We start from the raw sequence: 14570 nt of genomic DNA on the forward strand, positions 1-14570 counted from the left end.
CATTCCACTTCTCTACCATTTCCAAACCCTCTTCCAGTCAACAAATAACCCCAAATGTCTTTTCCATACTGCCCGTTCACGGTGCTGTCTGCGAACTACTGCGGTGTCCACGAACAGCTACAACACCTGCGCAGTCTTTTTCAACCTACAAATATAGCCCCATATCATCTTTTTTCTACTCCCCCACCCTTCCCAGACCTTCTTTCCACCACCAAATGACCCAAAATGTGTTTTCCAGACGTTTTCCCCACTGCGATGTCTGTGGTCAGGTGCGCCTGTCCGCGGATCCAACATGGAGGGCGTTTCCAAAAATATAACGGACCTCACGCTCTCCACCATCCAAACAGTGGGCATGTCCGATGTCCACGGACCTCACATCAGACTCTGGGCCAATCAGAAGCCCATCCACGGAGCGAACAAGGTAGTGAGTCCGGGGACCAAACCCGGATATCACTAATTTATTTTTACCAACTTTTTGGTCGTTTTAAAAACGAAATACTGGACAGATTTACACCAAATTTACAAAAGCACGCTTTCGGGACCAAGTCGCCGCTCCTGCCATAAATTTGGAGAAAATCCGTCCAGCGGTTTGGGCTGTAGGCTTGAGCAAAATTTATTTTCCATTGCGTCTATGGGAAAAACACACATTTTGGGACCCCTGCTATAACTTTGCTCCCCCTTTACGTAACCTCACCACACTTCGCAGGATCAAGCTGACTGGGCCACATACTGTTTTTACAAAGCTGCATGAGGATTCGTTCAGGGGGGGCGAAGTTATGAGCCACCCAAAAAGTGCTCTTCCTATGTGTTGAGCAACTTAACCATAACTACACGGCCGCTACCACAGTTTAATATACAGGGCCTGTGGTAGCGGCCAAGTAGTTATGGTTAAGAGGCTCAATTTATAGGGAGAGCACTTTTTGGGCAGCCTATACCTTTGGCACCGTTTGACGAATCCTCACCAAACTTTGTAAAAATATATATGGGCACCACCAAATGATTACGCAAAGTTTGGTGCAGTTTCACCAAGGGGGGGTCCAAACATTTTTGAAATCCTCAGACATAATGGAAAGAAAATATTGCTCAAGCCTACAGCCCAAACCGCTGGATGGATTTGCACCAAACTTGCACAAGTAGCACCAGCTTGCAAATTTGGTGTAAATCTGTGCAGTCGTTTTTTTCAAAATGGCCAAAAAGTATGTAAAAAAAACAAGTTCTATCTGGGACAGGTCTGCTGACTCACTTCCTGATTCGGAGTCCTCGGACACCTCTGGACCAATCGGAGAGCTGCATGATGTTCGCAGACATCGTATGTGCCCGCTGATTGGTCAATTCAAATATGAGGTGCGTCAAAACTTTTGAAATGGTTGCCATGTTGGATTTGCAGACTGCGCCCATAGTCTGCGAACAACGTGGTAAAAACATTCAAAAACACAATATTGCACTTGTCAAACTAAACAATCTCTGGGGAGATGAGGGGCAAGGAGTATGGAATGGCATATGGCCATAAAAAGTGAAAACCTGGTGCTTTTTTCTTATACGAAGTCCACACAAATCTCAGATGTTTAGGGGCATTGCTAGGATGTTCGCAAACTCGACAAAATCTGCAAACATCCATGCACGTTTCTACATTATAGGGTCGGTAAAAGCAGATTTTTCGATGACTTATAACTTTGGCGCCACTCAATGAAACTGCATACAATTTAGCAATATCATTTTAGACCTAACCCCAAATGGTTCTGCAAAGTTTGGTGATGTTTCGGCAAGAGAGGGCAAAAGTAGAGGGTGTGAGTAAAAAAATATATGCAAGGCTTATAAACGTGGTTCTGTTTGACAAATTTTCACAAACGTTTGCAAAGAGATTTTAGAACCAAATTTGAATGGTTTTGCAAAGTTTGGTTTAATTTTGTCAAGAGGGTGCAACATTAGAGAGGGTCTCAACATTTGTAGATGGATTATAACTTTGATGCCGTTTGATGAATTTGCACAAACGTTTGCAAAAAGATTTTAAATCCAACCTTGAGTGTTTGTCCCAAATATGAATGGATTTTGTCAAGTGGGGGCTTATATATTACTGAGATCAGAGGCTGATCTGAACAACAATTAAATACTGTACCACTGTACATTTTGAATTACATGGTGTGGCACAGTGTAATTGTTTACAACTATCTCAGTAATTCCTTAAATTGTGGGGTGCAGGGCAAGGCATCCACACCTTAACAATTAACTGCAGCCGCATACTCACAACGTACCAAACGACTGCAAGCGCTGTGATTCTCTGTGGCCTCTTTTTTGCCCACTCTCTCCTTTTGGGGGCTAATATATATGACAATTTTTTGTATGTACATTTTGACACTTTTCAAAAAATAAAACATGGATGGATTTGCAGCTAACTCGTGCAAGAAGCATTGGCAGGGACCCAAAAGCATGGTTTTGCAAATGTGTCAGTGTTTTATTTTTTTTAAAAGGGTCATAATGAAGGTACAAAAAATAGGTGATATACCCTTGGTGACTGAGGTATAGCCTGTGGCCATGGCCAGTGGCCAGATTGTCCATGTCATGGTATGGCCCGGTCAATCTACTGGCCATGACCACAAAGGACCAGCAATGGGGTTAAAGTGGGCATGGCCACCAGGGACCAGCTATGTGGTAATTGTTTTTGAAATATGGATAGGTTTGAATGGGAAAAACTGTTCTGCTTGTGTCTCGAGCCCGAGACGGGATTGCAGCAAACCTGTGTGAGGAGCATCAGCAAGGACCGCAAAGCATGGTTTTGCAAATGTTTCCTGTGTTTTATTTTTGCCAAAATGTGAGTACAAAAAATGGTGATATAACTTTGGTGCCAAGGACAAATGTTTACTCCGATTTGCTTATTGGGGCATACAGCATGACAGAAGCCCTTGTTTTGAATGGGAAAACAAATTCTGCTCACGGCTACAGCCTGAAGTGCTGGACTGGATTGCAGCAAACATGCACTCGTAGCATCAGCAAGGACCTGAAAGGATGTTTTTGCAAATGTGCCCTGTGTTTTATTTTTTTCCAAAGTATCAGAATGTAAGTACAAAAAATTGTGATATAACTTTGGTACCTGGACAGTGGGCTTGGCCTTCGGCAAGGACCAATGCCTATTCTGATTTACTGATTGGAGCATCCGGCATGGCCAAAGCCCTCTATTTAAATTGTAAGAGACATTCTGCTTGCGGCGGCAGCCCCAACTGCTGGACAGGATTGCAGCAAACTTGCATGAGGAGCATCAGCAAAGATCTGAAAGCATGCTTTTGCAAATCTGTCTGTGTTTTACTTTTTTGAAAGTGTCAAAATGTAAGTACAAAAAATAGTGCTATAACCTTGCTGCCTGGGGGGTGGGCTTGGCCCTCGGCAAGGACAACCGTCTACTCTGATTTGCTTATTGGGGCATGCGGCATGGCCGAAGCCCATGCCCCATGGATTGTAGAGACTGCCCTGGCCAGGGGTGTTGCTAGGTCTGGAAAAGACCTGGGGCTAAGCTGATGTCAGAACTGTTGGGACTGGGGGCTAGCTAGCCTTTTGGTTGTAGCTCCTGAGATTCTATCCGGGGCAACAACCAAAAGACCAGGGGCTATAGCCCCCTTAGCCACCCCCTAGCAACGCCTCTGGCCCTGGCTGCAAGCCATAAGCACTGGCCATTGGTCACATGAAAACGGTATAGTGAACACTGAATTAGGATGCAAGGTAGGTTGAGGGAATAACAGGGGTGGTTTGGTGGGGCTGCGTCATGGTCAAGCCTCATGCCATAGGCAATTCAACCATAGCTTGCATCCCCAGCATGTGCTGCTGATAACAACACACATCAGTATCTGTTGCAAAAATATATGTTTGTTAAAGGAGGTTTATAGTTCTTTTATATATGTTAAAAGAGGAATTATTAATAACTTATATCGAGTGATGTAATATCATGAAACATTTTCACTCATAAAAACCTATGAAATTAAGTGAAAAAACGTTGTTAAAGTGACGTTATGGTTACAAGTGAAATACAAAAACCCAAGAAATTCGCCAGTTATGGTAAGCTATGCAACCATAACTCACGTCATTGCCATGCACTGCTAACACTAACACCCAGTGCACAATGTGTATATACCCGTGGGTATATACCAACTCTCATAGTATTACGTAATTATAGTAACAATCTCCTTACATAGAAACCCAATATGATTTTGTTATGACAAAATATTCTTTATTTTATATAATACACAGACAACCAATGAAAAAACAGTGTATAAACAATTACCTTCATTTGTTAAAAAGTACATGAGCTCACTCTCTACTAACAATTGATTACACTTTTGAGCAACAACACGCATCACAACCAACTATGACCCATTCTGTACCAAATATAACCCATATCATTCATTCACATTCATGATCCACTCATACTGGGCAAGATACGCAAAGTAAACAATTTATAGAAAAAAAGGGTCATACAACTCGACCCCACAGTGCAAAGTGCTATTTTCACATTCAATGCACCAGTTCAGTTCAACCGGTGAAACTTTAGGCAATAAAGTGTCGACTCGAGTTTCGGCTTGGCACCGTTTGTGATTTCCGTACCCAAGCCATCTTCAGGACATACAAGAACCCCATTTAGGGTCACATTGGTGTGTGTTGCCTGTTGCCAATTTGGATGTATAGATAAGCAAAAAGGGTAAAAAAAAAAAGGGGAACGAAAGAAAGGGAGGGGTTGGGAAGAAGGAAGGAAGGAAAAACAGAGTGGGTAATTAAAAACCACTTCTAGAAATCTAACCATTGTTCGTTGCTTGTAATGGGAGTAACAGGTTACTAAATCACACCAAGAATTGTCAATCTCTATAATGTTGAAACACATATTTAAAAAAGGGGGAAAGGAGTCATAAAAGCTTCACATCGCTTAAGTGGAACCCTCCGGGTTCTCTCAATCATCTGCAACCACCTTGCATGGCAATTTTTAAAATCTTTTTGGGTGTCCCTAATGGGACATTGACATCCGAGTAATACGAACAGCATGTCAACTACCAGGAGGCCTAATGTCCCAAGTTGCCAAGGCCCAGAGTTAGAATCCTAAGGACACACAGCGTGGGACACGTTCATGCTGTTTGTTGAGCCAAATTTGTAAGGAACGATTTCATGCTACGCACAATTCCCAGGTAGTTGGGCCCTCTGCCACCCTTCTACCATATTGGCCTCTGTGTCGTGGTTCCCAAAAGCAGAAACAACGTACTGGCTGTTCCTCACGTGCCATGCCTGACTCCTGAAAAGCTGTGAACTTAATGTTTCGGTTCTTCAAAATGGATGTCCAAGGATCTCATCCATCATGGGCAGTAAGAACTGCGTATTCTGCAAAGGGATGCATAGATTAAACATGGTGTCCATAGGTGTACCAATTGAGCAGTCTCTTCTTTGCCTGTAACCGTCCTTCAATCACTAGAAGGCTCTCCCCAGATTCCTGTCTTTATCTCTTCAGACAAGAAACAAACCCGGCTTGTTGGGCCTGCCAATTGTTCCTGGTACCGTCACATTGGTCATACTCAAGAACATGTGCACTAACCATGCAGTCAAGTAAATTATCCTAGATCATCCCATGTGTTAGAAAAGACAAACCCTATGAACGCGATGTAGCAAGAGGCAAAATGTACCTTCTAGCTCAGTTGCATCATTCCAGGATCGATCACTGCCTCACAACTACTGAATCGCATATTGGCATTTAATAAACAGCAGGAATAAGCCGGTGCCATCTGAAAAAGAAACCTATCAAAACCTGGTGACTGGTGTGACACCAAGGCCATGGTGCATGGGGGTTTGCATGTTGGAAGGGACAGCGAGGGAAGAGGGGACAACAAGGCTGGTTGTTATCCCCCCCAATTCCCAACAAGGCTCCCTATGCTGATGCCCAAACCCAAGGGCTCATCAGGACCGAGCATGGAACATTTCACTATCCACATTATAGGCTTGAGATGGACACACAGCCCTTGAAATCCGTCACCAATGTACGTACAGAACCGTGGTCAGATAGGGCATGTAAGTGGAAAGGGTTGCAGAGGGAAGCATTAATGGGGGACAACAAGACCGGTTGTTATCCCCCAAGTGCCCGACCTGGCTCCCTTTGCTGATGTCTAATAACAAGGGGCTCATCAGAACCGAAAGTATCGAAATAGACATGCCAATTGCACACTCACTTCCCGGTGCGATTAAGTCGGGTGAATCGTGGTGTCGAAAAAGGGCCCAATTACTGAGCTACATCATAGTGAAAACAATCAAGCCATGACAATACCCGGCGGGACTAGTCTTGTTGTTATGGGTCACTGAGATACTAGAACCGCAACCTATGCAAGCACCGTCATCCATTGACCTTAATCCAATCCCTGCTCGACACATTTCACAGTACAATTGCTTACCTACAAATATCTTAAGGGCGGGCACGCGGACCTCAAAAGAGCCATTTCCAATGCGCGGACAATTCAGAGTCTCGCCACGCATACACTAGCATCCAAAGTCTTCCCTCGTTGGTGCCAGCCCCATTTGGATTGGACCGCAAATCAAAAAACTGTGATTCTGCAAGCGGTGGGCGTGTCCATTGTACCTTGTCTGCACTCCCCACGGATTTGTGTGTGGCCGCCATGTTGGGAAGGAACTATGCAGAATGCCTGCTGCCTTCAAAACCATTATAATAGAAAGCTATAAAAAACGTTTCCAATCGCACGAGACAGGCTGTGACAAAAGGTATAAATGAATGAATCCCCTGCCACTCTCCCGATATCGCAGGAGAATCATTTGTGTTTATTTTGACAAGCATGTATGTCAAAAAGACGCAGGCTCTAAATGCCGAAACATAATGAGCATTTACTTACCCATGACTGCATGAAACATCAAGCTTTTAAACAACATATGCTTCTCATGCTGAATATGCAATGTGATATTCCCCCATTGGTCATCATCTATTAGTTTCCTATAAACTTGCACATATTCTACACAGCATTCATCCAATTTGTCTGTGCGCTGCAAGGGAATTAGACCTATTACAATAACAGAATTGGCCATTGCAGTTCTTTGTTCAGAACTGCTTCGTGAGTCTGTAGTCAGTGTATCCAACGCTGTTCTAATGCAAGTAATCTGTGTTGCATAGAGTACTGGGCTGCATCTGGTTAGAGTTGGTCTATTACAAACCAATGCATGTCAGTCGCTCTGTGATTTGCGGTCATAAAATGCTGCACCAATGGTTCTGAGAGATTATTTGTCCTTATTCTCGAGCGGTTCTCGTTAATATGCATGACTACCTTTCTTGTAGTCATGCCCACGTAGATCTGCTCAAATGGGCATCTAATCACATATATCACATTCGAAGACTGACAATTAGTGAAGATGTCCATGTGTGAATTTAATTGCTTTCGAAGTCAGGTGACATCCACTGCAACTACCACAAGCATGGTGCCCCAACACTTGTTCGATTTCATGGTTCCAAGCTGCTCGCAAGGTGTTTTGAGTGAAGTTAACCCTGGGTTTCTCTAACAGAGAGTGCATTAAACTGTCTCAAATGTTTTTAGCACGTTTCAGAGCAAACAACCAAGGGCCGGTGGTACATCCTGTACTCATCACCAAGTTTCAATGTCTTTTATACTTTAAGTTGAGGAGTTTGTTGAGGAAAAACCGTCATGCAAACTATCCATTCAGAGTTGGTTTTCTTCTCCCGTGGACTTAACAGATGTTCCCTGTGTGTCCAGTGTGCTCTCTTTGCTGATTTCTTGATGAGTTTGCGTGGATATCTTCTTACTAATAGTCTGTCACCCAGGATGTTGGCCTGTTGTTCAAAGTCATTAATGGTGGTACAATTCCGTCAAAGACGTAAAAATGTCCCATATGGTAAATTATCTTTTTGGGAGTGTGGATGCTGGCTAGAATATTCCAACTAGGTGTTGCAGTCAGTCGGTTTTCGGTAGAGTAAAGTATAAATGTGAACCTAATGATGAGATGTAACCAAATCCAGGAAGGGTAAATGATGGTTATCTGCATGGCACGTAAAGACAAGATTGATGTTGCACTGATTTAACCAAATAAATTCCTTCAACTGTTCCTTTGTACCTTCACATATGAAATAAATATAGTCTATTCATTGTTTCCCGTTAAATACGTGGCTGTGAAAGGGATTGTTATAGATACATTTTTCTTCAAAATCAGTCATGTAGATGTTGGCCAGACTGGGGGCGAAAGCCGCTCCCATTGCCGTCCCTTGCTTTCGTAGATATATATCTTCTAAGAATTCAAAAAGGTTGTTACAAAGAGCTATCTGCAGAAGATTGAGTACAAACTCTGTCGGTATTCCCTGTGGCATGGGTCGACTACTCAAACAGTGTTCAATACATATCAAGGCTTTGTTTTGTGGAATGTTGGTGTACAATGCAGTGATGTCAAGCGTGACTAGTAAGCTGTTCTTATCTTCAAAAGCTAGTCCTTCGTAGTAGTTGATGGAGGCCATTGTGTCCTTAAGAAAGGAAGGTGTATCCTCTGCCAGTTCATGAATAACTTTTTTGTTATATTTCCCACATGATTCTAACACTGATCCACACAGTGAAACAATAGGTCTCCCTGGTGAATCAACACAATTCTTGTGCACTTTGGGAAGTGCATAGATGGTAGGTAATCTGCACTCTTGGCGTGAGGAATCATGCCTCTTCTGGTGTGAGGAAACATGCCTCTTCTGATGTCAAGAAGCCAGATTTGATTCCCTGTGTACAGAGTTCCTGTAATGTTTTCATGAGTTTGTCCGTAGGGTTCATTGAGGTTGTAGAGTAGTGGTTTTCATTGTCAATTAAGCTACATACCATCTTCTCATATTGTTCCGTGTCCATCACCACAATTTCTGCGCCCTTATCCGCAGGTTTGATGACTATTTCCTTTTTGCGAGATGGGGCCATTAAAGCTGTATTCTGTTCTAGATTGAGATTGTGTTTCAACCGTGAAGAGATTCTATTGTTGCTAATTTCTGGCAATGATCTCAGAATCATGTTCTCAAACGTAATTATTTCAGGGGGAAGATCATTGGCCTTGGAAGTAAATGAAGACTTTGGTCAAAAGCCTGTCAGGGAGGGGTCTATCACTAACACCCAGAACATCAAAGATGACATCACAGATGAAATTATCAATGACATCACATATGATATTTTTACTGTGTAACAATGTTAATGGAACGTTGGTATAATGGGTACCCCTTACAGTCTCATTTACAACATTTACAACCTATCAAGGGTGATCAGTAGCCTTGTAATAAACTACTCCATGTCCCATGCTTACTGAAAAAGAAACTTTGTTGTGGAAGTTTTATTGTGAAAACAGCAAATATTACATAAAGAGAAACCATGAATGTAGTATGCCCAGGTTTCCTTCAAAGCACTCAAGTGTGCCCTTGCTTGGTTAGTACAGTTGATCAGTACATTTTCCCATCTCTCTGTTTCGGAATTGTTGTCTATGAACCGTTCAGTTGGCCTATGGGCTACGACAGAACTAAATAAAGACTTGTAAATAAATAAATAGAAACACTATCGAAGTACAGATTTGTGCCCTAGCAATCAGTCACAGTGTTCGATTAAAAAGATGGTCCTCAACACATATTTTCATTGTAGCTTTTACATTTACCAGTGTGTTTATTATACGCATGAACATATTCTTCAATCATGTTGTCAAGAAGGATGGAACAAGAATTTCTTTCTAATTTTTTTTACAATCTTTTCAGCCCTCTAAACAGAATGTTATTTCTTAAGTTCAGAACTTCAGCATGCTGTTTATATGTATTGTAATGCAATCAACAAATGTGAAAACGATGGTGAAAATAATAAAAAATACAAGAAAATGGTTTACAATGTTATCATGATTATTTAGGACTCCATGTACTTGAAATTTGTAAATTGAATAAAATAGAAAGGCACCATGTTGTCTTTAACATTTCACTAGAATAACAGCACCATAATATGCGGAAACCCATTGAAGCAGCCCTGTTATATGATCCCACACATTATATCACATATTTAAGTTGCAGTCCAGCGCATGCTTATCTCAATGCAGACTGTACAAGTGCTCTGTATGATGAATACTGCCTGACTTCTGACTGCCCGAGAATCATTGAACACGCCTCATCCAAACCACAGAGAGAGAGAAAGGAAAGCCCATTGGCAAAGAGTAATGGACAGAATTAACTTTAGAGCATTCTGCCTGATCTACAGATGGGAGTGCCTCCTTTCTGCATGACAAGGTCTCAAAGTACAAAACTAGCAAAGTTGCAGCTCTGCAATGACAGATATCCTAACATCCATACTCCGGCCTCTGGATCACACCTCAAATTCACACCAAGAAACTCCAAACAACCCTTCTTAAAGAGTTGTGCAAAATCATCACAAGTGGGGCGGTAGCCCTTAAATGCGGCGATAACGCTATTTCCGCCGCATTTAAGGATCTGGCCAATCATGTGTCTGGCAGCATTTACCCCCAGCTAGAAGCTGGGGGTGAATGCACCAACTTGACACCCATTTTCGGGCGCAATTAGCGTGGAGCTATTAGCGCATGCTAATTGCGCCAAAAATGCCCCATCAGGGAATGGGGCATACTCATTACCGCCCAACCCTTGTTATAGCCTACATGACATATATACAATGCTGAGGTCTCTGTATCCATCTCATCTTATCTTTTCTCGTTCTTTCTTTTTATTTTCTAAATATGAAGGTAAAACATGCGATCAAAGGTTGTCTAATGTATAACCGTAAAATCACGTTAAATAAATAAAAAAAATAATGATGTCAAATCAGAATCACCACTGAGTTTCATATCTTCATATATCTGTAAGTATTTTAACTACTGAAGATGTATTTAATGTCTGTCATGTTCTTGTCCCCATTACTGTTTCCATTTTCTTCTCCACCACTGTCTAGTTTAATGCATTAACTGCTATATATCATAACTAGATGAAGCACCCAAGAACCGCTCTAGCCATCAATATACCCATTGTACAGTAGTTCTTGCCATAGCACTTTTTACTCAGCCATGCAAAACATACATGTGCAGATTGATTAAATTGGCTTACCTTTTGTAGAGGTCTTGCTTTGCTTGATTGTGTTGTTGGAGTAAGGTGCTGTGGGGTGGCCGTGGATACTCTTGGTCTATAGCTGCTAATCTCTTCCATTTTCTCTGCAAAACTAGAATTGCTGTGCATTATATTATACAGCGGAGACTCTGGGAGTGTGACAACAGAACCCCTGATATCTGGTAGAACCGCATTGGGCGTCTCTTGGTTGCCACTAGAGTCCCTGCATTCATGACATGGGATATCTGGGTCTCTTAAACAGCATTCACAGTGTTCAAACCCATTCTCATTATTTTCCAAATACTTTTTACAGTCTGCTTCCATCGTGGAGGAGAGGAGATCAGGACTGGAGCCTGACATTCGCCTCTGAGAATGATTGCTAAGGGGGCTCCTCAAAGCTGCGGCAGGACCAAAGTATCTCAGGTTATTCGCACAGTTTGCGACGTCCTGCCCATGCACATTGAGGCTGCGGTGAATTCCCTGGGTGTGCAAGTTCTGATGAAGTTGATCCTGCTGTTGCCGTTCAAGGTTATACTGCTGGTTACAAAGAGATGGGTAATAATATTCATACTTCAGGGGTGGTTGCAAGGCATCCTCTTGTGGTGTCTGGCTTTTTAATGTCCCCAGAAATTCACTGTGGCTGCCTTTACTGTTAACACGTCGGTGCCTCGTTTTGCTGCGGTATCGACCCTTCCCAGTTGGTGTTGACATTTTGGGGCTTCCAGAGAGTGGTGAACAGCTAGGTGCTACTTCAAGGCTTGGTATACCATCAGATTTCAGCAAATCAGGGCTGCAACACAAATAAAATAGTAATACTATTACACAAAATACACTGTATGCTCAATGGAAGATTATGAAGTGCAGATATTAAATGCAGATAAAACAGGTGAATTACATGCTGTCAATACCAAGGAAGCATTAGCAAAAGGTTTCTGTTGGATCGATCTCACTTTGGCAGAATGCTACATAGAGTGAACCACTTCGCAAAAATAGAACATTCAAATACAGATACCTAGCAAGTAAAAATATGTGCCAACCTGCACACAAAATTAAAGTAATCCCGAATGACCCGCTCATGGGTTTGGGGACAGGATCAGTGCATTCTGAAAGTCGTGTCGTGGAATCTTACAGTCGTGTAGATTTGCAGAAAGAACATGCAATACATGCTCCAGGAACAAAGGGTAGGGCAGAGCAGAACCACGGCAGGAGGCAGCACGAAGCAGACTGAGCGGAGGCAGGGAGAAATTAATATAGCAGCAAGAACATAGAGCACAGGAACAACAGTGTCACCTTCGTAAAAGGTTGCGATGCACAGAGAGGAGCGTCAGTTGCCTTTTTATTTGGTTAGAGGCCTGACGTTGGCAGGCATGTTGCCATGAGCAACGGACCAAGCTCTGTGCACTGCACATGCACCAAAGTCTGCTGCTGGTCCTGGACGCAAACACAGCAAGCAAAAGATAGCACTGCCGTGCCGCAGGTTGCTGCGGCAGTTCCTGTGGTAACCAGTCATGGGGATGCCAACAGGCCCGCCACAGAGGTGTGGCATGGCACCACCGGTAAGGCGGTACCATGACCGTTGTCCACCCCAATGTAGTTCAATGTAGATCTGGAAGGGGATAAAAGTAACAGCTTAACTGCAACCCTCAGAAACACATGAACAACAAAGCAGGCGTACCGGTAAGTATTAGGGCCTGAACAGTACCTTACAAGCAAAGCTGGTGCAGCATGACAGGCCCAAGGAGAGGCGACAGCAGACCCCGGCTCAGGATTCTTGCCCTTGTCGACTGAAGAAAAAAACTGGTGATGTATTGGGAGGTTACTCTCGAGTAATATGATGCTCAGCAGAAGATCTTTGCAGTACTGGCTCATTGCTGCCTTTTTCAAGGTTTGGTGGAAGGACGGTTGTCATGCAGTAGAGTTTGCACCCTATCTGTGTCCTCATCTCGGCTGAGGGGACTTTCAGGACCCAGTCAGTTGAGGTCCTGAAGGACGCCTACCAAGTTTCAGACAAAACCGAGCTTCAGAAGATGTTGCACAGCAAAATGGCACAGGATCCGGGGCATTGAGGAATTGCAGGTCATGGAGATCTCAGAGATGGTGCAAAATGTTCTGATTACTTACCGGTAATCTTCATTACTCCTAGTCCTACTCTTCCTCGTCACAGTACTTACCTCATGAGGCACCCGCCTCCGACACAGGACCTTCTTCTATTTCTTCTTATTTCTATAACTCCTCCCCCACACCCACGTCACTTAGTTTTATATTACCAAGCCGTAGCATGGGACCTTCCCCGCAGGGAGGGTGAGGAGGGTTGTCAGTACTGTGACAAGGAAGAGTAGGACTAGGAGTAATGAAGATTACCGGTAAGTAATCAGAACATTACCTCCACGTCCACTCTTCCTCGTCCCAGTACTTACCTCATGAGGTATACCAAAGCAACAAACGGGGAAAAAGGTCCCAATGAGACACATAGTCAAAACAGTGCAGAAACACACACCTTTAATAACTCCAATTTTACATCCCCACAGACAAAACTCCAACCCCGAAGGAACCAACCCCCGAGTGGGAGACATTCAACCTATAGTGGTTGATGAAGGTGCTCTGATCAGCTCAAGTGGCAGCTCTACATATCTCCTGTAGAGAAACCCCCCTAGCATCGGCCCATGAGGCCGCCAAACCTCTGGTGGACCGCCCCTGAACGTGCGCAGGCACAGGCAGGCCCGAAGCCACATAGGCCATGGAGACCACAAGACGGATCCATCGGCTAATGGACACTACAGATGCCTTACGCCCAGCCCCAGCCGGGCCAAAAGTAATCAGAAGACTGTCAGAGCGGCGGAAAGGGGCAGTTCTAGCCAAGTACTCCAACACCGCCCACCGCACATCAATGTTATGCCAAGCCACTTCCTCTGGAGTTTGCGGATTTTGAAAAAAGGCAGGGAGAACCAGATCCTGAGAGGTGTGAAAACGAGAAACAACTTTAGGGAGAAACTTCGGATCACACCTCAGCACCACCGAGTCCGGCAGAACCCTCAGGAAAGGGGGGTGACATAACAGAGCCCCAATCTCCCCAAGCCTACGGGCAATCAGAAAAGCAGTCTTCAGCGTCAGATGTTTCATATCAATTTCGGAAATGGGCTGAAAGGGAGGCCCTTGAAGAAACTTTAAGACAAGAGGGAGATTCCCAAGGAGGAAGCCCCTTATAAGTACAAGGACGGGAAGAAGAAAAACCCCTGAGCAACTTCCCCACCAACACCTCCCCATCCAAGTGCCCATCAGAGTCCCCCAAAAGGAATTTTATGGAGGCCCACTGAGAGCGAAGCGTGGAAACCGCCAGGCCCTTGTCAAACCCATCCCGGAGGAATTGAATGATAGCGGGGAGGCCAGAACACAGGGGGGGAATCCCAGACCGCCCACACCAGTCCCGGAAATGGCTCCAATGTCTGCCTAAGCCTTCAGAGTGGAGGGTCTAACAGCATTCATTATGGAA

At 43.8% G+C, this 14570-nt stretch overlaps 1 protein-coding gene across 3 annotated transcripts in view; it reads right to left on the reverse strand.

Moving 5' to 3' along the window:
• The window catches only part of MAP3K13 (mitogen-activated protein kinase kinase kinase 13), a 635805-nt gene that overhangs the window by 137746 nt on the left and 483489 nt on the right, over positions 1-14570 (reverse strand). For all 3 annotated transcript variants that reach the window (XM_069615749.1, XM_069615750.1, XM_069615748.1), the window contains one exon: positions 11081-11870. In XM_069615749.1, coding sequence (XP_069471850.1) covers positions 11081-11870 — 790 coding nt within the window. The remainder of the gene's footprint in view (positions 1-11080; positions 11871-14570) is intronic.

Source organism: Ambystoma mexicanum, chromosome 9 (assembly GCF_040938575.1).
Source record: "Ambystoma mexicanum isolate Mex_15411 chromosome 9, UKY_AmexF1_1, whole genome shotgun sequence".
Taxonomy (NCBI): domain Eukaryota; kingdom Metazoa; phylum Chordata; class Amphibia; order Caudata; family Ambystomatidae; genus Ambystoma; species Ambystoma mexicanum.